Raw genomic sequence first — 23,667 nt, 5'->3', positions numbered from 1 at the left:
GATGAATTGCCTTTTTTTTTTTTTTTTTTTTTTTTTTTTTTTTTTTTTTTTTTAGTGAGGTATCCGTATACTGAAATTTTCCCAAATAAATTATTGGCTCTGCAATGTCTCTTCGTAAGCAAGATGATGAGAATTCGACAAATACATACAAATCTGCTCTTTTTAGTAGCCTATTTCAAGATAATTGTCAGTGAGGTATCCGTATACTAAAATTTTCCCAATTATTATCAAAAGTATGAAATAACCACTGTATAAATTATGTGGAATTATGTAAACACGTATAACTCACCTGGAACAGCGTTGAATTGTGAGGTTAAATCCAACCAGGTAGCCTGCTTTTCTCTTAGAGAACTTCCGTCAGTACTTTTATTTTCTAATATAGATGCCGAATTGCCGACGAGTTCTAAAAGAATTCCCACTTCGAACTGTGAGAAGTTCGGTGCTCTTTTCTTTTTTTCTTCCATGAAACTTGTTTTGAAACCTGTGACGATGTTTGAAACAGTCCGACAAGGCGACAAACAAAAACGAAGCGATAATTGACAGAGTGCGTTCGTTCGCTGTTTTATACGCGGTTACCTAGCGCTCAGATGATTCTTCTCAAGCGAGCGTACCGTCAGCTGACGGTAATGAGTTGATCGAGGGAAAATGTCGGTGCACCGCATCTGTAACTTGATCATTGTCAAGAATTGACCATGTTTCCGTGATTGCTGATAAACGGGCTAGATGATCGAGAATGGTGCACACGGCCATTACAGTGTTCCTTGACAAAGACATTGATTTGAACAAGTCAACTTTATCAGGACACAACATTTCAACAGCAGCAACAACAAATTTCTTAATCAACTCTCCCTCAGCGAAAGCTTTCTAATGTTCAGCAATGAGCTTCGAAACCTCATAGGATCATAACTCACTTTTGCAGGTTTTTTCCTTCAAACTTCCATCCTGAAGTAAAAATTGCTACAGTGTGGTGCCTTTTGTGCAGAATTATTTTGCCTACACAATGTGTTCATACTGACTGTATTTATCGAAATTACGAGACTGTCTGATAGTGTTTTCTAATGTTATATTCCTTCGCAACAGCTATAACATAGTTGCAAATAACATAAATTACTTTATTTCCACACTCTTTCATAAAATAATTACTTACTTACTTACAAATGGCTTTTAGGGAACCTGGAGGTTCAATGCCACCCCCACACAAGCCCGCCATCGGTTCCTATCCTGTGCAAGATTAATCCACTCTCTATCATCACATCCCCATTTCCCTCAAATCCATTTTAATATTATCCTCCCATCTACGCCTCGGCCTCCCCAAAGGTCTTTTTCCCTCCGGTCTCCCAACTAATACTCTATATGCATTTCTGGATTTGCCCATACGTGCTACATGCCCTGCCCATCTCAAACATCTGGATTTAATGTTCCTAATTATGTCAGGTGAAGAATACAATGCGTGCAGTTCCGCTGTGTGTAACTTTCTCCATTCTCCTGTAACTTCATCCCTCTTAGCCCCAAATATTTTCCTAAGAACCTTATTCTCAAACACCCTTAACCTATGTTCCTCTCCCAAAGTGAGAGTCCTAGTTTCACAACCATACAGAACAACTCATTTGAACTTCCTGTATTCAATGTTAAACTTTGCAACATTTTGAAAGCATTTTGCACTTCTCTGATTAAGCACATGGTGACTAACTGATTTAGTGAACAAGAAAAAATTGTGTACTGTAAAGGGTAAAATACCGGTACTGGTGTAAGGGATGCTCAAGATGTCATTGAGTAACATGCCTGATTGGAAATGGATGACAGGTATTCGTGAAATCTACAAAAATGTAACCCTATGCAACCTCATCCCACATTCCTCAGGGTAAGTTCCCAAATAGTTTCGTATAATATAACAAAAAAAAAAAAAAGAACTAATCATTCCGCGTGCAGCTACATCAGGTTTTACTGTCAAGACACAATTAAACAATCATGTACAAGAAATAAAACTCTAAAATCACTAGTAATTTAAGATAAAATTTTCAGTTTTTACAACAAAGGCAGGCTATATAAAAAACCATGGTGGGCTGGCTGCAGTAGTTGCTTGCCATAAAAAACAGGTGAAGTGCTGCTCACATACCCAAATACATGCACAGTTTTACAAACACCATGAGTAGGTCTACTATTTGTAATCTAAATACAATTTTGCTAGTTCTAGAACACACACAAACAGGAAAATGAATGTATTTCAATACTCACCCTATTTCTTGTAGACTAAAGCCCGGTTCAGATGGTGCTTGTTTCCGTGATGGATTCCAAGGTGGCTGCACTGATGGCTACCCTGCATGCTCACTTGCTGGAAGTAATGCGCTCTGGTGGCTGCTTTGGTGGCTAGCTTGCTGGATTTTGAGGGTAGGTTTCGTCCTATTTTTCGTGTTGGTTTGCAGGCTGGAATCAAAGATGATGATATAGTATCACCACTGAAACCATGTCGCCATGTTCGTTGTTTTCCAACTAAACCTGTTTTTTTCTATATTCTTTAGTTTCTAAGAAACAGCAATTAAATATCGGACTTTAGTTGTTTTGCACTTACGACTTAATTACCTTATTACGACATTTACTATTGTTAATGTAGGACTTTAGTTGTTTTCCACTCACGGTTTAGTTTCTTTTTGACCATAAGTGTTGGCAACAGATGAAACAGCACATGATTTTCCAATTTGAACTGCGAAATGAGCGAGCTCCATGAGAACAACAACCATCACCATAGCCAACACAGGAGCCAGCACCGTACCCACCACGGCACCTAGCTTTCTACCCAGCAAGGAAACACACAAGAAAACAAGCACCGTCTGAACCGGGTTTTAGTCAATCCTATCTTTCAAAGCTGCAAGTATGTCGATTATGTTCTCATAAAATGTTTGAGTTTCATTGAGGTTGGACAGTATATCTCTATGAAGAGTCCACACTTGTGGAGTAACGGTCAGCGCGTCTGGCCGCGAAAGCAGGTGGCCCGGGTTCGAATCCTGGTCGGGGCAAGTTACCTGGTTGAGGTTTTTTCCGGAGTTTTCCCTCAACCCAATACGAGCAAATGCTGGGTAACTTTCGGTGCTGGGCCCCGGACTCATTTCACCGGCATTATCACCTTCATATCATTCAGATGCTAAATAACCTAGATGTTGATACAGCGTCGTAAAATAACCTAATAAAATTAAAAAAAGTCTCTATGAAGAGCAATGGTGGCTACTGATGACAGTGTCTTTAGTGATGTAGCATTCAAAGTGAAAATTTTCAATATTTTCAAACAAGTAAAGCTCCTTTCAAAAGAAGCATTTTTTATTGTTATTTTATATGACTTTTTATTTTCTCAACATGTTTTAAAAACAAATATTAAGTAGAACTATAGGTTGTCCAGAATTTAAAACATAATTTTTATTCTTTTCTTTTTGTCTACAAAACGGAATTTTTAGTAAATTGCAAATTATATAATTTTCCAGATACATGATCTATTACAAATTTTGCACATGCTTATCAACTTTTTTCAATATAAGTATCCATATGTTTTTATATAGTAAGCACTATAATGTTACACAGAGAGTTCCTATGCAGACAGGTTCCAGGTAGTTATGTTCTGTGCTTAATGATGGCAATGCGGAGTGCCTGTTCCGAGAAAGCTAAGCAGTAAAGGGTGGAGTTGGGCCGATCTGAGTAGGGAAGTGTGTACAATCTTGTCCTTAATTCCAGCGTACGAACACTCTCTGCCCGTCAACAGATTTTTTAGGTAGTGGTCAGAGTGGGACTGATCTGTATAGAAGCTCTATGTATTTACATATGTGACTAGTTGCAGGAAATGGGACCTAAAGTCGGATTTTTCATTTTTTTTCTTTTTTGTGGTTTCAAAAAGAGGATGAAATACTGAGCATTAAAGAAAAATATCATGGTTCTAGGTGCTATAGTTTTTAATATATTACTTATTGAATATTGATATTACATTATGTATTTTTCGAGAAAAATGCAAATTAAAGTTTTCATTTGTTTTCTTAGCAACTATAAGATAGATGTAGATATTTAAAAAGCATTGTGTAAAACTACGTCCTAGTTTAGTATGTAAAAAAAGCCTACAGGTAGCACAAGATGCCAAAACATAGAAATGCAGTTTTTACACTGCAAATTCGTTATTTTGTTCTCCTGTAAAATTTCCTTTCACGACTTTAGATCCCTTTTCGCGCAACGGGTCACTATAATATATAGAGTATGACGTAGGATTAATAGACTACATCAGGGGCGGCCCGTCCTTATGTGCCTCAGTGCTACAGCACAATGATAAATTTTTCTTAAATAATGTATTTGTAATACCATAGTATTTGATCTGTCATTTGACAATTTCCCATGGTTATGTTCATGATGCGTTATAAAGTGTTTAGTCTTCGCTCTTCGCTCTTTGGTGCCTCAGGGAGTTCGTTGTGCTACTCAAAACTTCACATGAGAATGTAGACAGTTATGCGCATGTGCGAAGCTGAAATCACTGTTCTGATTGGCTATTTTTACGCGGGAAAGTGCTGTAGTCAGCTTCAGCACTACACAGCTTGGAGATTGCAAAAGTAAAGTGTAACGAAAGAATGCTTGTTTGTGGAGGAACTCGGAACTATTTACAATGTATTTGGTAATTCAAATGTCTGACTGCTGCTGCCATCTACCAGTTGAAGTTGCTGTAACAGCTATACTATACTGAACAAAAGAGAGTAACAGATACAACTTGGATTTCTATACGGAAGACCCGACTTCCGAAATAAAGATGGCTGTTCAATTGTTACAATACATAGTCTCCAACAATTTACATTCTGTGAAGTAACAAAGTTGTTAAATATTTTGGTTACAACACCAATGACCACTGCTGAGCCAGAAAGATGTTTTTCTTGCTTGAAACGCATAAAAACGTTTTTAAGGAACACTATTTCCCAGGATCGTCTCACTGCTCTTGTAGTACTGTCAATAGAAAAGAGTATGATGTCCAAGATGGGGGGTTTAACACCAAATGACAAGTACTGCAACCTGTGGAGTAACGGTCAGCGCGTCTGGCCGCGAAACCAGGTGGCCCGGGTTCGAATCCCGGTCGGGGCAAGTTACCTGGTTGAGGTTTTTTCCGGGGTTTTCCCTCAACCCAATACGAGCAAATGCTGGGTAACTTTCGGTGCTGGACCCCGGACTCATTTCACCGGCATTATCACCTTCATTTCATTCAGACGCTAAATAACCTAGATCTTGATACTGCGTCGTAAAATAACCCAATAAAATAAACAAGTTCTACAGTACGAAAGAACGTCATATGGACTTCATATTTCATCACTAGGCGAGACTCAAATTAAGATAAATACATATAAGTGTAGGCATATACAGTAGGCCGATATATAGATTGTAGCACACTCATTATTTTGACCACCAGCCGCTACTGGACTACATACACTAGTAGTCTAAATACATTAAATAACAAGCTACTACCATTAATAATAAGTCAAAGTGGCACTCGAAAGAGCGTTCTACTTTTTAATGTTTTCTACATGTTGGGTTATAAGTTCGTTCAGAGTCTGTGACAATTTTTTTGCAATTGTTTAAGTGGTATAGCTCTCACTTTCGGTTACCCATTTTGCACATACATTGTTCATTTGGGTGGTGATATTTGTCCTCTGTGCACATTTTGTAGTGATATCCGTGAATTGCCAGCCCGATGATTGCATGCCTCTGCTTCTGGTTGCTGTTGGTCCACTCCCTGTTCACCATGGCATCTGGTCTGAAGAAGTTGTAATCTATATCTCACTCTCCTTCTGCTTTCTCCTCGCTATTACTTCGTTGTATGGTCTTGTTGCTGGAAGTAGCAAGTTGTGTCTTATGTCATCCAGGAAAAAGGTTCCTCTGTTGAGCATATACACCTTTCTGCTTGGTGCATGCTTGCCCGCTCCTATGGCTCTCTTCAGGAATCTTGATTTCACTTTTTCAATCTTTTCCATGCCGCTTAAAGTCAGGTTTTCCCATGTTAATTCAATCCCATAAGTAGTGATTGGTCTTATTACTGTTTCAAATAGTCTCATGGCTGTCTCCAGTTTTAGCTGCATGATGTTACCACAGCTCTAATTGCTGCTGACGTTCTTTCCTGGGTGTGGCTGCTCAAGGATTTTGAGATTGTCTGTAATGTCAGTTCGAGGTATCTGAACTTGTTGACTATCTTCAGTGGTTCTTCTCCTATTTTGATATTGTCTGTTGTCGGTACTCTACCTCCCCTCCTGAAGACCATTTGTACTGTTTTTTCTCTGTTTATTTTAAAATTATTTTCTTCCACCCATTGTCGTGGCACGTTCATGTCATTTTGCAGCTCCTCTTTGTTCTGTGACCCTAGGGCCATATCGTCTGCATACATTACAAGTGTTGCACCGTTCATTTTCTGTCATGATGTTGAAAAGCAGGGGGCTTAGTGGATCCCCCTGCATGACTCCATTTATTTGATCATGTCCTCTGATACTGTTGCTTCATTCGATATCTGTATCCGGTTGTGCCTCATAATGTCCTTTGTTATTCTTGCTAAGGGATGTCCAATTCCTATCATGCTTTGCAGTTTTTGCATTCACTTTTCCCTGTTTATGCAGTCGAAGGCTTTCTTGAAGTCTATGAATACCGTGTAGTACCTCCCTTTTGGTTTGCTAAGGGCCTTTTCTATTTCATTTATTAGCGATGCTGCTGCTTGCAGAGTGGATTTTTCCTTCCTGTATCCATATTGATATTCTGGTATGAATTTCTGTGTGAGAGTAGTCAGCTTGTTGGTTATTATCTTTGTGAATATTTTGAAAGTTGTGTTCTCCAGTGCCACTCCTCTGTAGTTGCCTTTCCCCTTATAAAGAATCTTCAGTCTCCACTGGTCTGGTATGGTTCCTGAACTTATGCATTCATTGTAGAGTTCCGTCCATGTTTGTCCTAGTACTTCTGTTGTCGCCTTAAAGTGTTAGTATGTTATCTGGTCTGGCCTGTTGTTCTTTGTTTTTCGCTTCTCTGATGCAGCTTATTACCTCTGTCTCTGTTATTTCTATCCCATTTTCTGTCAGGTCTGCATTCTCGGGTACTTCGGTGTCGTACAATTCGTTTTGGTTTCCTTGGTTCAGTATTTGTGAGAAGTGATTTCTCCAGTTTTTATTGGTATCTCCTTCATCGTGCTTTTTGCCTTCGTTTTTAGATACAGGAAAGGGTTCTTCTCTGCTTCTTCCGCCCTTCTTTGGGCTTCTTCCTCTATGAACTTCTCCCTTTTTGTTTTGATTAAAGTTTTGTACTGTCTTCTTTGCCTGATGTAGTGGTCTAGGTCCTCTGTCCTTTTTGTGGTTTTTGCCTTGCTTAACGCTTTCGTGTGTCTTTCCTTTGTTAGTAGCATAACTTGTCGAACCATAGTTGCTTGTGTCTTCTCGTTGCTGGTTGGCAGACGTTTCTTATTAAATCTCTGACCGTATCTAATGCTGTGTCCTTTTGCCCTTCATTTATTCTTTCTCTAGCTTCTTCTATTATTTCCTGGTGTTGCTGCAGCTTTTGTATGTCCAGTGCCCTTGAGTTTCTAGTTCGTATCTCTTTCCTCTCCTTTTGTTTTCTCTTTTTGTTAGGCCTATTTCCATTTCCGTTGATATTGGGATGTGCTTCCTTAGCGCCATTATGCCTGAGGTCTAGGTCGCTTTTTGTTCTACCATTTTTATCGTCTTGCTTTTGTAAAACAGCAAGTTGATTGCGCTCGTTCCATTGTGCGCTACGCATGTAGGCATGTCAGCCCTGTTGGCTAGCGTAAAGCCCTCTTCTCTCAGCGCTTCCAGTACAATATCCATTTTATTATTTTTCTTGTCTATTCTGCAGTTTATATCGCCTACTATGATAATGTTTTCCGCCTCTTTTGTGGCTTCTACAGCTGTCATATGGTTTCCATTACCTTCTTTGTGATTGCCTGCAGTCTGATATATACTGCTATGGCTGCAAGTGTATCTGTATGTACAGCCAACAATTTTCGTCCTTATACATTACTTTGAAGTTCCCCATATTTGGTCTCAGGTAGCAGGATGCCTCCTGTTGGCTCCCTTCCATTTTCTTTGCATATGAGTGCAGTCCATAGAACCCTCGTATGCTGATTGGTTCCATTGCGAATGTTTCCATAAAAACCATTCGGTCGTATTTCTGTAATTCACCCTTTGACACATATTTTAAGGCGTTTTTAAGCCCTTCTGCATTCCAATTGAAGACTTTAATATTCAAGCGTTGATCCTTCGTATCAGCGTGTTCTCCAAAATCGAAATCTTCTGATTGTTACTCCTTCTGGCCAGTATTCCTGTTTTTCTACTATCTCCAAGTAACCAAAAAGTATTCCGACTTTGAATGCCTTATTTCTTCCTCTTGTTTCCATTTCTTCACATTCGATCCTTCCTTGCACGCCATTTTTTGTAGGTATTTCTTCATTTTCTCCGTTGTTGTTCCTTCTTGTAGTCTTCCTATGAAGAGCCACGCATTCTTCTGCACTGCGTGAATGTCCTTGTCAGTGTTTTCTTTTGTTCTTACAATTTGCTGGTTTCTTTGTGCATTAATGTGTACACTATTAAAACTACTTGTACAACTACGCAAGTTAAACTTTCAGATACAATAACTGCAACAAAACTGGTAATTGATCATGACTAAAAGAATACATGCTGCTACCTTAGTATTGTTTCTTTCTTTTTCTTTTTTTTTTTTTTTTTCCCCGGAAAAACAACTTTTCAACTATGCGAATGCACGTGGGGTGTATTCCTGATAAAATAACATAGAGCCAGCTAATTTACCATTGCAGGGGTGATTACTTGGACAGAAGGAATGAGGATACTTTCCTCAAGTCAAGTAGTACTGTAAAATTTCACTGCTCTTTAACAGTAGCCACTGGTCTTGGAGACCAGCTTCAACCCTTCTCAGTTATTAATACTATAAAGTTGCATCTACACAGTTCAATTTTCCATGCACATACGCATGCAATCTAGGAAGAATATTGAAAGAATCAAGTTTAAAATGAACGTTCAATTAAGATGCATGAAAATTTTGTGTCTACATGGTGTGCCATTTTGAATGTCATCTTCACTACATATATATACCACATGACCCTTCACCGCCAACAAATCTGACCACTCCCTTAACTGAAAGACTGAGAAATGCACTTCACAAACTCAGTGTTTTTTTTTCAGTGTGCGCTGTCATGTTACCATGGAAAACAAGTATTGGATGAGAATGGGAACCAAAATAGTTTCACTTACCGCTCCACTCGGCAGTGGTAACAGTTAATATTATTCTTAGAAATACGGTACTGGTAATAATTAAAATTAATTATTAGTACGAGATAAAATTATACATAATGTTACACATAAATAGATGAAGTGGCACTTCACCTGAATAGCTGTCCCCGGTTGGATGTTGCTCATGAGCCAAGGTTTAGGCAGCTCTGGTTTAGAAGCAACCACAATAAGCATTCATTTCGTACTAAAATCATAATTATTTTTAATAGTAAGCCTACTCCAACTTATTGTTTACTTTTTTTTTTTTTTTTGATAATCACCATAATTGCTATTAAACTACAATTAGGAATTAAACGAATGTAAAATTCTCACTATGAATGTATACCTCTTATGGAGATGTATGTACTAATTTTTGGATGTATTTGTGGAGCCACATATTGTGGTTAAGTTTCTTTCTCTCTCTGATAACGTAACTAATTTAGGGTATAATTTTTATTCCTTACTTAACAAAATAATATCAAATAGTTTTTGTACAATAATTGTGGTAGCTTTCCTAATAATAAGCAAAATATAGAATGATTTATTTATTTATTGTTAATATCTTCACATTCACATTCCTGAATGCTTGTTTTCCATTTTTTTTAATCTTACTGTTTATGATTATGTTATATAGTTTGATCACTCTAAAATAGTTACTCTTCTACTAAGTAATAATAACATACTGCTGCTGCTGTTGCTGCTACCACTGCTTCTGCTACTGCTGTTGCTGCTACTGTTACTACTGCTGCTGCTGCTGCTGTTGCTGCTCCTACTGCTGCTGTTATTATTGCAGCTGCTGATGTTTCTTCTACTGTTGTTACTATTGCTGCTGCTGATACTTCTCTTGCTGCTGTTGCTACTACTGCTGTTGTGATAATAAATCCTGAAAGAATTTTCAAATACAATACTTCATTTCGTTTAAAAATCAACAAAGGCATTGTTGCCAAGTAAACAAAAGCCTTGAATAATTTATATAAAGCCAGTGCTGATATATCCCTACAGCCAGGGTGTGAATTAAGATTTCTGATGAGGGCAGGATAGAATCCTAGACAGAGAATACCATACATAAAATTATTATTATCCTCATTCGATACGGCTCAACGCTTGGTCGCACTGAGTTGCTTGTCTTGCATCTTGATCATAACAATAATTATGTCCATGAACGGGCTTAAGATAAGATGTGTAATTCCTAACATTATTGTCAGCTTGCCAGTGATGATAACACTTGTAGTACTTTATAAAGTACATATTCTCGTATTAAAACAACTATAAGCTATTTTGTGAGGGGGGAATGGAAGTTATCCCTGGCAGGGATGTTAATATGAATTTATGAGAGGGGGATAACTTCCACAAAGGGGGGGAATCCCCCTATCCCCCTGTTAATTCGAACCCTGCCTACAGCACAAATGCTAGCCATGGAATGACAAAGCTAGGCTAATGGAACATTAATTGAGCATGTATCTTTTTTGTCTCCGTTTATTGTTAGTATTGTTGTTTATTGTTAGTAAAATAACATGTACAGAAGCACAATCTTAATTCTTCCCTGAAGGAGTAAAATCTCGTGCTCAGGGAATTATCTAAACACATACTTAACACAAATAAAGATAATTATTTGACACAAAGTGGGTCAAGGAAAGAAAAAAAAATTATAGGAATAAATTAACTTTAAAAAATGTAATGTCAATTATAATATTTTAACTCATACATCTTAAACCAATATATTTTCCTTAAAAATTAAATTCCTAACGCTATTTTTGAAATTTCTGATACTAAAATTTTCTAAATTTGGGTATTTTAAAATTATTTTATTATATAACCTTGGATCAAAGTAGGTACCAGTAAGAGCTGTGCTTGTGAAACACTTTGGTTCCTCTAGTCGTATAAAGTCGGATCTTTTAGTTCCATATTTATGATGATACAATTTGAATTTGCGATTTTTATGTACGGTATAAAGTTTAATAAGGCAATATAATAAATTTGTTTAATTTTCAAAACATTAAAATCAGTGAACAAAAGCTCGGATGAGTAATCAATTGGTTTATTAAGACATATTTTAATTATTCTTTTCTGAATAAGTATTAGTGGAGTGAGATTAGAATTACAAGCATTTCCCCACCCTACAATTGAGACCCGGAATCCAAGAGGGGCCCAACTCCATTTTATATCGAAATCGAGTTAGATACACGATTGCATTGATTTCGTTACTGGGCATCTGTATACCAAAAATAGAGGCCCAACTCCAACATTTAACCATGCTAAAGTGATGTGAAATATCTATCAGAACCAAAGAGAGACCCAACTCCAGGCACTTGGGCCTCTCTTGTACTCCATTAGGCAGTTGCGGCATTTTGTCACTAGATGACAGCAGGAGCGTTCTACATCAGTTTTTTGAAAATGGCTTCAGCTTCAGATAACGAATCATCTGCTGATAGCATAAGCCAAATTAGAATAAAAAAACATGAAAATGCTTGGACTCAAAATAAAAGAAAGAAATACAGAGCTGCAGGAGAGGAGTATATTAATACTAAAGGCACGCCGGTTCCAGCTCGCAAAACTGGTCAACATTGCAGAAAAGTTTTCAGAAACAAGAACAGGTCATGTTAACATTGAAAACATAAAGTGTGAAGTAACATACAGGTTTTATACTAACTATTTCAGATCTAACTTTAACTATGCTTTTGGGAGACCAATGTCTGATGTTTGTAGTGTTTGTCATGAACATGCAGCAAAGATTTACTCAGAAAAAAATAAGGCTTTGAGAGATTCACTAAAAACATAACTAAAAGTGCATAAAAAGAAGAGAAGTATGATTTATGATAAGTTAAAGAAATGTGAAGCAGAAGGTAGGAAAAACCTGATACTGAAATGTTATGTTTTGATGTCATGCAAAACATTCCATACCCACATCACCCTATTGGGTAGATGTTTTATTTGAGGCAGTTGTGGCTACATAACTTTTCTGTTTACAGTGGAAAGTTAGGTAAATCAACTATGTTTATGTGGCCTGAAACAGAGGCTAAAAGGGGGGCAAGGTAGTAAGCTGCCTGAATAAATATATTAATGCAAAGGTAGATGCAGTGGTTAAAAAACTTTACATATTTAGTGATGGAGCTCCAGGACAAAATAAGAATCATTGCATGGTTGCATTTTTTTCTACACTGATCAAAATGAATCGCTTTGAAAGGATTGTACATTACTTTCCCATCACAGGACACAGTTTCTTGCCCTGTGATAGACATTTTGATGTGATTGAGAGAATGAAAAGAAAAAAGGAGGAAATTCAGCATTATATGGAATGGGTAGACCTTGTTCGTAAAAAGTTTGATGTTACAGTCATGTCAAGAATTTCGGAATTATAAGAAACACTTCCTTCAGTATTTCAAAAAGACAGCAACAAAAAATGGAGAAAAATTCAAAATATCCGAGTATAAAGTTTTTACCTACAGTAAAACTCATGAAAATGAGATTGCAGTTTCACGAACAAAGTAAAATATTGTGTTTGATTATTTCAGATTAATTAAGCCAAATTCTAAGCCGGATTTTCCCAATGTACACAGAACCCTGTCCAGTGAAGGCTGCCAAAATTCAAGACTTAAACACAATCAAAAACCATCTAAAACAGGACGTAGTCTCTTATATAGAATCACTGCAGTCAGTAGAAAACTTATCCAATGCTGAGTGCGATTAACACGTTAATGTGTATTGTGTAACAAATAAAAGTACTGTATTGTAAATCAAAGTGATTACTTGTCATTTACATTACTGTTTGTAAATACCCATACACTGACCTTCAAAACCACTCAATATGGCTGCAAACTTGTATGTAAAGGCTCCGGAATCCAAGAGGGGCCCAATATTTAATCACTTTGAAAATTTATTCCTCATGCAAAATAATTAGTAGAAGCTTGCTGCCATGGTTATGAAAAGATGTAATGGAGATGTACTTATGAGAAAAAAAATATAGTTAGTCAGAGGCATTCTGTAGCAACAGCAAACATTTTTTCAATTTCCCAAAAGTTTGATGTAATGGACTTGGCCCCTCTTGGATTCCGAGTCTCACTTCCATACTGGAGAATGGATTGAAATAAAGCTAAATAAATTAGACGTAAAATATTAACTGGTAAATATGACCGAAGTATAACAAAGATATAAATTGTTTCACGTAATCTTTTGCATAAGTATGTAATATGTTTATTTCATCGTAAATGCTGGTCTAAATACTTAACTTCTGAGGATTCGATTAATATGGGACATTCACAATTTTGAGAAGAACATTCAGAATGATGAATTTTGAGCTTAAAAGAAGACTGAAGCGATTTAAGACCACTGGACCTTAGTGAAAACGGGACAACAGTTGTTTTGGATCTGTTTAAGGAAAGAGCGTTTGAAACAAACCACTTTAATTATCTGTAGTCCATTATTCACATTAATGTAAGTCCCTTTCCAAGATTTTTCACCAAAAAGAATTACGGTATTATCCGCAAAAAACCCCATTATGTTTGCGTAGATCAGTTAATGACAAATCATTTATATAAATCAAGAATAAAATTGGACCAAGAACAGTACCCTGAGTAAAACTAAATTCATTATCAATTTTAGTTACATGATTTCTGGTATTCAAATATGACTTAAATAAACTTAGAACATGACCATTAATGCCTAACAAGTTTAATTTCTCTAATAAAATATTGTGGTTAACGGTATCAAATGCTTTTCGAACATTCAAAAATATACCCAAGCATTTATTCCCTCGATCTAACTTACATATGATTTTATTTGAAACACATGAAATAGCATCATCTGTGCCAAGTTTATTTCGAAAACCGAATTGATTTGAAGAAAGTACGTTGTATTTGTCCAAATAATTTAATAGACGACTTGTTATGCATTTTTCTAAGAGTTTAGATATACATCAGAGTAAAAATAATGGTTGGTAATTATTCATGCATTTTTTATCTCTTGATTTGAAAATGGGGACAATTGTAGCACTTTTTATTTTATGTGGAAATTTAGCATATAGGAAGCACAAATTAAATACATGAACAAGCTGTTTAGCCAAGAAAATATTGAACGGTTTAAATATTTTAGAGGATATAGCATCTTGCCAGGGCTTGTATTATTTTTTAATGAGGAAACGTGTTTACTTATATCATTTTCTGTTACAGGGAACAAAAGCATAGAAGACTGTAGTTGTTTCATATTATTACAAAAATTACCACTCCTCCTAGTTCTTATATTAGAAGAAATTTCAATGCCAATATTTGAAAAATAACTATTAAACTTCTGAGCTATTTCAAATTTGTCCGTAATTAATACACCATCTTTATTATATAATTCCGTAATATCATCTTTCACTTTCGGTTCTAAGTTAGTTGCCTCTGTCTCCCAAAATTTTTTTTGGATCACTTCGATTGTTTTCTAGTTTTTCAGAATAATAGCTGTTTTTCCTGTATTTTATAACATTTGTTAGAATATTTCGATATTTTTTGTATTTATATTTAAGTTTAGTATTGAATGGTTCTATATGTGGTTTCTGAGTGAACTGTCTGTTTTGTTTTGGGACCTGCGTAGGTTTTAACAGTGTCAGCCTGCAAGTACTGTTACCCAGTGTGAGTGTTGGTTCATGTAGAACATCAGAATTTGGTAAGTGAGCCAGCTTGAGTTGTTCTATGGAAGGATTCATTTATCTTCCATTATTGCAGACAGTGAGCAATCTATTGTTAGCCCAACTGATAACCTCGAAGAGTCCAGTGTAAGACTGTTGAAAGGATATGTGAATCTAGTCATCATCAATGAAAACATGGGAATAAGTGTACAAATTCTTATGAGGAAAAACACAATAAACCCTTAAGATGAGAGGTTGAATTTGTCCGAACTTTATGCATGCCTCCAAGAAATTTTTCAGCAAAGATTTAGGGTTCTAGTGCACGATCACAGCCAAAAAAGTATTCATCTGGCACACTTAGGTTGTGTCATACACAAGCTCTGCAGTAGAATATTTTCAATTTTTTGTGTAGCATGTGCGAAGTCCTAGCAAAACAGAAGTAAGACTCACCCAGTCAAATTGTTTATTTATTTTTATTTATTTAACCTGTAGAGATAAGGCCATCAGGCCTTCTCTTCCCCTCTACCAGGGGATTACAACTACAATATTAAGAATACAATTACAATTATAATTACAATTAATATTAAATTTACAAATACAATAAAAATCAAAGTACTAAAAGATTAACTGATTAATGAAAGCTAGACAGTTTATTGTAAAAGTTAAGAAGAGAGAAGCATTTCTTTTATTGATTAAGTAAAAATTAAACCTACTCTACGCAGTAAGAAAATGCTTAATAAGTTTGCTTTTGAACGCTACTAATTTCCGACAGTCTCTGATGTCACTGGGTAGGGTATTCCACAAGCGTGAGAGCGAGATTATGTATGATGATGAATACGATGATGTCTTATGTGTTGGTATGGCTAGTATGCGGCTATTTTGCGAGCGTGTGAAGAAATTATGTAACTGAAACGGGAGGCAAGGTAGGTAGGTGTAGAGGTGTGAAGGACTTGGAAAAGGAGAACAAGAGAATGAACATTTCTACGTTCGTTAAGCCATAGCCAGTTTAGAGTTTGGAAGGATGGGGTAATGTGGTCAGTGTGACAGACATCGCAGGCGAAGCGAACACAAGAATTATGAACACGTTCTAATTTTTGCGACTGGTTGACATTGAGGTCAGTCAGTACAAAATCACAATAATCAAAGTGGGGCATTACTAGTGTTTGCACTAGTATTTTCTTGAGTGATAGAAGAAGGAATTTTCGAATGCTGTTTAAGGAATGTAGTATGGAAAGCACTTTTTTTGGTAATATGGGTTACTTGGTTATTCCAGTTTAAATGCGTATCAAAGTAAACTCCAAGGTTTTTAACACAGGAAGCAAAAGGGTTTATGGTCTTTATAACCATTTTTAACATGCAATGGAAGAGATCCACTAAACCATTGATGCATGGACGGTATAAGGATGTCTGATTATGCTTCAACCAACAAGTTGTTTCAGGACTTGAAGAATATTTGTTTCAAACTGAAATTCGTCGTCAGTAACAAGCTCCTCAGGAGAAACAAAACGAGAGGGCCAATGTGTATAGAATGCAGAACAAACTGTTTTTTAACAGTGGCATCTTTCAAAGGGATTGTTTCTGGCCCTTTAGTGTATCTGTCAACCATCATCAGACAATACCTGAATCCTTGTGATGAGGCAGAAAACCAACAAGGTCTAAGTGAACCTGCTGAAAGCGAATTCTGGGAACTGGAAACTGTGGAGGACCATTCCTGCTGTGACACTGAATCTTGGATCTTTGTCAGGGGATACATTAGCGGGTCCATTGTAAAACATCATAATGCATCCCAGTCAAAATTCTCTTTAATTTGTTGAAGGGTGGAACAACCACTTGAATGTGAAAGTTGATGTACCATGTCAAAGACACGCCTAAGCAATGTTTTATTTAGTGGGTTAATTTACGACGGTTTATCAACTGCTGTGGTTATCTAGTGTCTGAATGGTATGAAAGTGATAATGCCAGTGAAATGAGGTCAGAGTCCAACGTCAAAAGTTACCCAGCATTTACTCTTATTGGGTTGAGGGAAAACTCCGGAAAAAGCCTCAACCAGGTAACTTTTTCAACCAGGATTTGAACTTACGCAAGGTTTTAGGCACATAGTGCCAAATAATAGCCAGTGAAGTATCACAATACAGATAATTATTTTTTTAAACTGAACATTGTTGGAGGTTGAGAGACATTGGGGGCCAAAGCAGGTTTTGTAGTTCGTCATATTTTCTCTGATGTTCAAGTAATACGTTTGAATCAGCAATCACAGGCATAGTGATTGCATCCAGGTATGAGAACGTGTTAGCTATATTGTTGTCTTATCCTGGTACGTAAATAATTTCTGTGCTAAACTGAGATATAACACTAGTTGCCTCAACTGACGTGGAGCTGCTTCAGATGCTTGCAGCGAAAACGCAAATTTCAAGGGCTTATGATCAGTTTTGATGAAAAAAGTCTTACCCTCTAACATATGCGGAAAATTCTTCCTTGCACAGTAGATTGTTGAAGGTTCCTTGTCATAAGCACTGTAATAAAATTCCTCTCAGCCATGTTCATGAGAAGAAACAAAGTGAATGTCACTCACCATGCTGAAGCTGGTGTAAAGTGGCTTCAAAGGAGGTGTCACATCTGTTGACAAAGAAAGATGTATATTTTCCATCAGATATATAAGCATAAGCAAAACAATCTTTACATACATTAAATGGTAACTCAGTTTCTGTAGTCCAAATTGTCATTCTTTTTCTGTTAGTTAGAGGTTAAGATGTGGATGGAGTTAGCGGTGTTCTTGTTGAAACGACAGTAAAATTTAAAACTCTCAAGACTTAGTGTAGTTCGACAATGGTTGCAAGGTTTCCTGTAATTGAGGACAGCATGCACTCATAAAAGAATGGTTGGATACCTGTTGAAAAACTTACGTATTCTAGATACCGAACTTCAGGTTGACCAAAAACACATTAGCTAGATTGATTGCAACGTCATAATTTCGAAGGTGTTCAAAATGAAGTTGCAAATGAGTGCTCAATGAGCCAACCAAGATGTCATCAAGGTAACAGTAAAAGAAGTTCAGATCAATGAGAACAAAATACATCAATCTTGGAAAATCTGTGCTGCACTGCATACCCAAATCTCATAGAAGGGAATTCGAACAGACCAAAGGGTGTAATAACAGCCATTCTCTGATATCTTCTTCTGCTACTGGAATTTTACAGTAAGCCCACAGAAAATCATTACCGGTGGTTGAAAAAATTGACATGCCATGGAGGTAATGCGAAAAATCCTGTATGTGTGAAACTGTATACCTGTCTGGAACTGTTACAGAGTTCAGCTATGATAATCTCCACAAGGTCTCCATTCACCATATTCCTTTGGAACGAAATGCAGAGGACTTGTGACTTGTCCAGTCATAGTTAGAAGGATGTCATGTTCCTTTTTCCATCTTGTATTGAAAGACCATTTTCATAGCCTTAAGTTTATCAGGAGTTAATTCTCGAGGCCCTTATGTGTGGCCCTTTATTCACAATATGACGTATTACAGTATATTTGACTGTCAAAGGTCTAGGAAAATACAACGTAGCCTCAATTAGAATTAGAGTCTGGCTGGGCAGAAGAGAAGGCCTACTGACCTTAGCTCTGCCAGATTAAATAAATAAATTATTATTAAATTATTATTATTATTATTATTATTATTATTATTATTATTATAAATTGCTTGAATGGCCATTCATACAGAATATCCTATAATCAATGGAATCTACTGCTTTCATTAACTGGCCACAAGTGGATATTTGTGCCGATGTATCAATAAGTTAGCGATTTTTTAGATCAACCGATACATCATAGCATTTTAAGATACAGCACCAAGTATAGTGACTGCAGTACCAGTTACATTTTACTGAAGAAGGTGTCACTTGTGTACTATTGAGACACCCGAACCAGTATCACTCCAGTAATGGATAACCAATTTCCAGTCTAGGCCATGCAAGCAGTTCTGTTGGGTGCTGTTATCGTTGACTTTTAACGTTGATTAATGATGGGTCTAGATTTCCTGAGTACTGGGTGGTTTAAAATAGCAGCGTTTAATGCATTTGTAGCAGAATTCCCAAATTGTCCATAGTAGTAATATGAGTTGTCTTTATATCCTTTAATTGAATTGCCGTAACTTCTAGAATTAAACTTTAAGCTCCTTGCGATGTCTGCAAGCTGCTGAAATAACTCAGAAACTTGAAATCACAATTTAGCTACAGCAGAAGTTATAAGAGGAGAAATCTCTGCTGGCATCCTAATAAACTCAGTGGCTATAGAACTGCTCTTACTGTTACTGCTGCTGCAGAGTTCTACTTACACGATGCCATAGGATGTACAGAAACAATGCCTCCTACAGTGAGTCTGCCATACACGCACTGCATGCGTGCAATTCACCTCACTCTGTGTTTGAATTTGTGAAGTGATTATTATTTGTATGACTTCAGGCTTTCTCGGCGTTGATTCATAATGATGGATTCACGGGCTATCAGCCAAGTTAAAGTTGTGGAATACTCCAAGCTTTCAGCTACTGACTCTGTAGCCATCTTCAGGGAACAGATGATACTGTTGTCTGAATGTCTCTCATATATATATATATATATATATATATATATATATATATATTGGTTCGGTCAGATGATGCAGAATTGACTAGCGATGGGACCAATCCAGGGCCTGGAATACTGTGTGTTCATAAGCTCTGCCCCTACCAGGGTTCCTCCTTATGTTCGCGGATGGCAAGCTTGGATCAGCAGACTGAGCTAAGTGCTGGTCCTCGGTACTCAGTGTAGGTTCTCGTGAAGGCTTTAGTCTGTTCAAGGCCAGGGTCCAAGCCTTGCTGAGTTGCAGGCTACGATCCCTATTGAAGTTGTTCTTTTCTAATCTAATTTCAATGGCCTTCAGGATTACTCATTCCTGGAAGCCATTGACTTTTAGCCACTTTCATGCTGCCTATCATTGAAGACCAGTTCAGCGATGACTATTGTGTTTCTCAACTCAACCGAGCACCCTTCCATACTATAGGACTTGTCAGAGAGTGGTTTGACGATAACGTCGCACTAATGGACTGATCTGCACAGTCCTGATTTGTATCCGATAGAACATCTCTGGGATGTTTTAGAACACCAACATCGTGCTAGACCACACCAACCCACATCAATACCTCTTCTCATTTCGGTGCTCGGGGACGAATGGGTTGCCATTCCCCAGGAAAACTTTTGCTGCCTGATTGGGAGTATCACTGCGAGAGTGAAGGCTGTCATGAAGGCTAAGGTTGGGCCAACACTGTATTAACTGTGAGGGTTCCCAATGAAGAGCTGCCCAAACTTGTACTTCATTTTGAGATGGGTGTTCAGATACTTTTGATCACATAGTGTATGTAGTACTTTGTTAATTGATTTATTAATTCTCTACTATAGCATTACCGCGTTAAGGTACAAATGCATTTACATCCTTGGGCTGTAGTTGAGTCATACATATCGTATACGAAAAAAAATCGAGTGCCGAAGCCAATTTCACACCGAAAATAAAGATCGAAAGTTGCTGTGAAAGTGCGAAGTGGAAGGGGTAGGTGGCAGGTAGGGGAAGCACATGTATCACATTTCCGTGCATTTCCTTACTGATTCAAAGAGAAAAGTCGAGTTTTCGTAAGGTCGAATAAGTGACAGGTTAGGTTAGGTTAGGTTAGTTTAACACTTTGTATGCCTTGGAAGAAAGGGCACATTCTTAGACAATTGGGAACATATACAAGGAAAAGCAAAAGCCTAAACTAACTTAAACCAATCTGTCACTGATTCGACCAAAAAGAATTTTCGTAACATTGAATCAGTGTTAGGTTAAGTTAGGTTAGGATTTTGGTATGCCTTGGAAGAATGGCAGTATTAGACAATTGAGGCAGTTAGAAGCAAAGGGACGTGACATTTCTAAAAAAATTATTTTAGTGCACCCAGGATAAACTAAAGCATTTAAAATTTCTGTGGTAAAGGGATAGCTATATCTTTTAACCACATCACACATTAACATTTAAAATTAAAACTTCAAGGAATTTACGAAAGCTTAGTAACTTTAATCACATTTTCTGGAAAGTAATTTAAGTATACTTGCACCCCTTTGCTTCTGAACACCTCAATTATGAGTAAATGGAAGGCATAAAAGAAGCTTAAACAATCATAACCTAACTAGTCATTGATTCGATGTTACGAAAACTCGCTTTTTCTCTGTAAATAAGGGAAAGAACGAAAATGAGATGTATGTGCTTCACCTCAGTGCCGCCTACCCCTTCCACCTAGACTGAGTAATCCCTCCTGTCCACAGATGTCCATCGGCCCCGACAGCAAATTTCGACCCATATTCTGGATGTGAAATTTGCATTCGCACTCAATTATTTTTTTTCTTTTTCCACAGCGACTTTTGACCCTTATTTCGAGTGTGAAATTTCCGTCTGCTCATCTCTTTTCTTTACGATATATGACTTGTCAAGGACCCTAGAATGTAAATACATTTGAGCTTTAACATGGTAAGGCAATAATAAAGAAATGCCAATAATTTAAAATAAAACCCACTTAATTACAGCTGAATCTATTTATTATTTTAAAATATTTTGTTACTGTTCCAACTAAGAAAACAGACTGGAAATATAATCAATATAATGAAATATGAATGGGTTTGCAAGGATCACTCAGAAAAACTCATCCATGTACTGTATAAGAATTGTTCAAAATAGCTCGGTTGTTTTCAAATACAATTTGTTTTTTGAAGAAAAAATGAATATGACTGAAATTAAATATATATTTAGTATATCAAGTGTAAAAGTGTCCAAATAACATTGTTGTCTTCAAATAAAACTTGAATAAGCGAAAAAAAAAATGCATTAATTTTGCATTAAAAATAATGTGTCCAAAATATACAGTCAGTAAAACTAGAAAAAAAAAAATTGCTCAGTAAACCCACATTTATAAGCAACATTATATTGCAGTGCAGTAGTGTAAAAGCAGTCAGATTAAAGTGGCCGAATCAATCGTTAAAATGTACTGCATTCCATACCATTTGAAGCACAATAATGAAGCTTTAATTTAGTTCTATTCTCAGTTTGGACTGTGGTCTGAAACATATGCATTTAATCAGACAATTTACTGGAAAATGTTTTGATAAAGAAATTAATCTTGAACAGTAACTATAGCGACAAGACTGTCTGTGCATGATCGTACCTGAATTGCTGCCTGAATGAAGATGTGGCAGTACCCAATTCTGGTACAGAGATGGTGGAAGATGCTGAAGAAGAGAAATACGACGTTTCATTACAGAACCATTAAGAGGCTTCCTGCCAACTTGATGCACAATGGTACAGTTAATCAGCAGAAGGACGCTGGGCGATGAAAAGCAGTTATTAAATTAAACAAGGGATTTTAAAGTGCAGCACCTTTCCAAAAATATAACTGTTTTCGTATAGGTATGTCAAGATGTGTGTTTGGGAGCATGAAATAAAGCTAAATAAACAAAATTTATTGCACCTTTTCATGAGATTACTGCATTTCGCCACCTTTTCCCTCCTTTTTGATGCTTCAGCACTTTCCTCTGCATTTTTTAAAGATTAGACAGAAAAATAGATATTTTCTCTCCTCTTAAACAGTTTTTTTTTAATCTCATTTAATCAGAAGTCAACAAATAACAAAATATAAATCATGTAAACCAACAGCAATTCACATCCCAGTAACAATGGCCAATCTGCAGCTGTGAAATCAAATTAAAAATGTTGTAAAATCTCCTTTTCATGACCATAAAAGTCGAACCTGATACAGTCGGATGGGGGAGGGGGTTTTATATGTGTAATGTATACATATTTAGGAATCGAGCTTCATACAGCAGAAGACTTCCCATCCACAGATTTTGGCCAGACAAACCCTAACGTAATAGGAACATCTGGAAGCAAGCTTTGTTGCGACAGATGGTCTGCCCTAATTACAAAGCTGTATCAAGACGCTAAGTTTGGAGGAGAACAATTTGGTAGCTCCCTTTTACTTTCGGGGAGAATATCTACATGGCTCTCCTGGATGTCCGAGATGATATAAGGAAACAGGAATCAGCTGAGGATAGTTGGTGAACAGAGCAGGGAGTCGTGAGTGGTGTAGAAACGAGTGTTCGTGAATCGTGTCACTCTAATCTCATTTGGAAATCAGCCAACCGCAGGCCACTCAGACCTACTTATCACGCACCCTGCCTTCTGCAACAATGCGAACCAGGCAACGCCAGTTGGAGTCTAGGTGACTTGGGACTTCTCAATCACGCAGCCTGCCTCCTGCAACAAGTCGATCAGGGTTCATGTCCAAGCCACTCAGGCCTCCTCATCATGCAGCCTACAGTTTAGACCACATAGTCCCACTCCCCACGCAGCCTGCCTCCTGCAACAAGGTGATCCAAGTGACATCAGTTGGAGTTTAGGCGACTTGGGACTTCTCATCATGCAGCCTGCTTCCTGCAACAAATCGACTGGGTTCGTGTCCAAGCCACTCAGGCCTCCTCACCACGCAGCCTGCAGTCTAGACCACATAGGCCCATTCTCAAGCAGCCTGCCGCCTGCATCAAGGTGATCCAGATTCAAGACTAGGCCACTCAAGTCTCATCACGCAGCCTGCAGTCTAGGCCACATAGACCGACTCCTCAAGCAGCCTGCATCAAGGCTATCCAGATTCAAGACTAGGCCACTCAGGTTTCATCACGCAGCCTGCAGTCTAGGCCACATAGACTCACTCCTCAAGCAGCCTGCATCAA

General features: G+C 37.3%; 1 protein-coding gene across 16 annotated transcripts in view; it reads right to left on the bottom strand.

Moving 5' to 3' along the window:
- LOC138707723 (antifreeze protein Maxi-like) overlaps positions 1-23,667 on the bottom strand; it is a 175,791-nt gene that overhangs the window by 68,895 nt on the left and 83,229 nt on the right. For 6 of the 16 annotated variants that reach the window (XR_011334341.1, XR_011334339.1, XR_011334335.1 and 3 more), the window contains 3 exons: positions 17,338-17,505; positions 9,968-10,167; positions 2,236-2,424 (listed from right to left, as the gene is read on the bottom strand). Coding sequence is in view for 1 of the 16 variants with exons in the window: in XM_069837588.1 (XP_069693689.1) it covers positions 2,401-2,424; positions 9,968-10,167 (224 nt within the window). In the remaining 15 variants the exon portion in view is untranslated. The remainder of the gene's footprint in view (positions 1-2,235; positions 2,425-9,967; positions 10,168-17,337; positions 17,506-23,667) is intronic. The other 10 variants (XR_011334336.1, XR_011334337.1, XR_011334345.1 and 7 more) reach the window with 5 other exon arrangements.

Source organism: Periplaneta americana, chromosome 10 (assembly GCF_040183065.1).
Source record: "Periplaneta americana isolate PAMFEO1 chromosome 10, P.americana_PAMFEO1_priV1, whole genome shotgun sequence".
In the NCBI taxonomy this organism is placed as follows: Eukaryota; Metazoa; Arthropoda; class Insecta; order Blattodea; family Blattidae; genus Periplaneta; species Periplaneta americana.
Note: the sequence above shows the minus strand (reverse complement) of the source record. Positions and strands in the feature narration are given on the sequence as shown.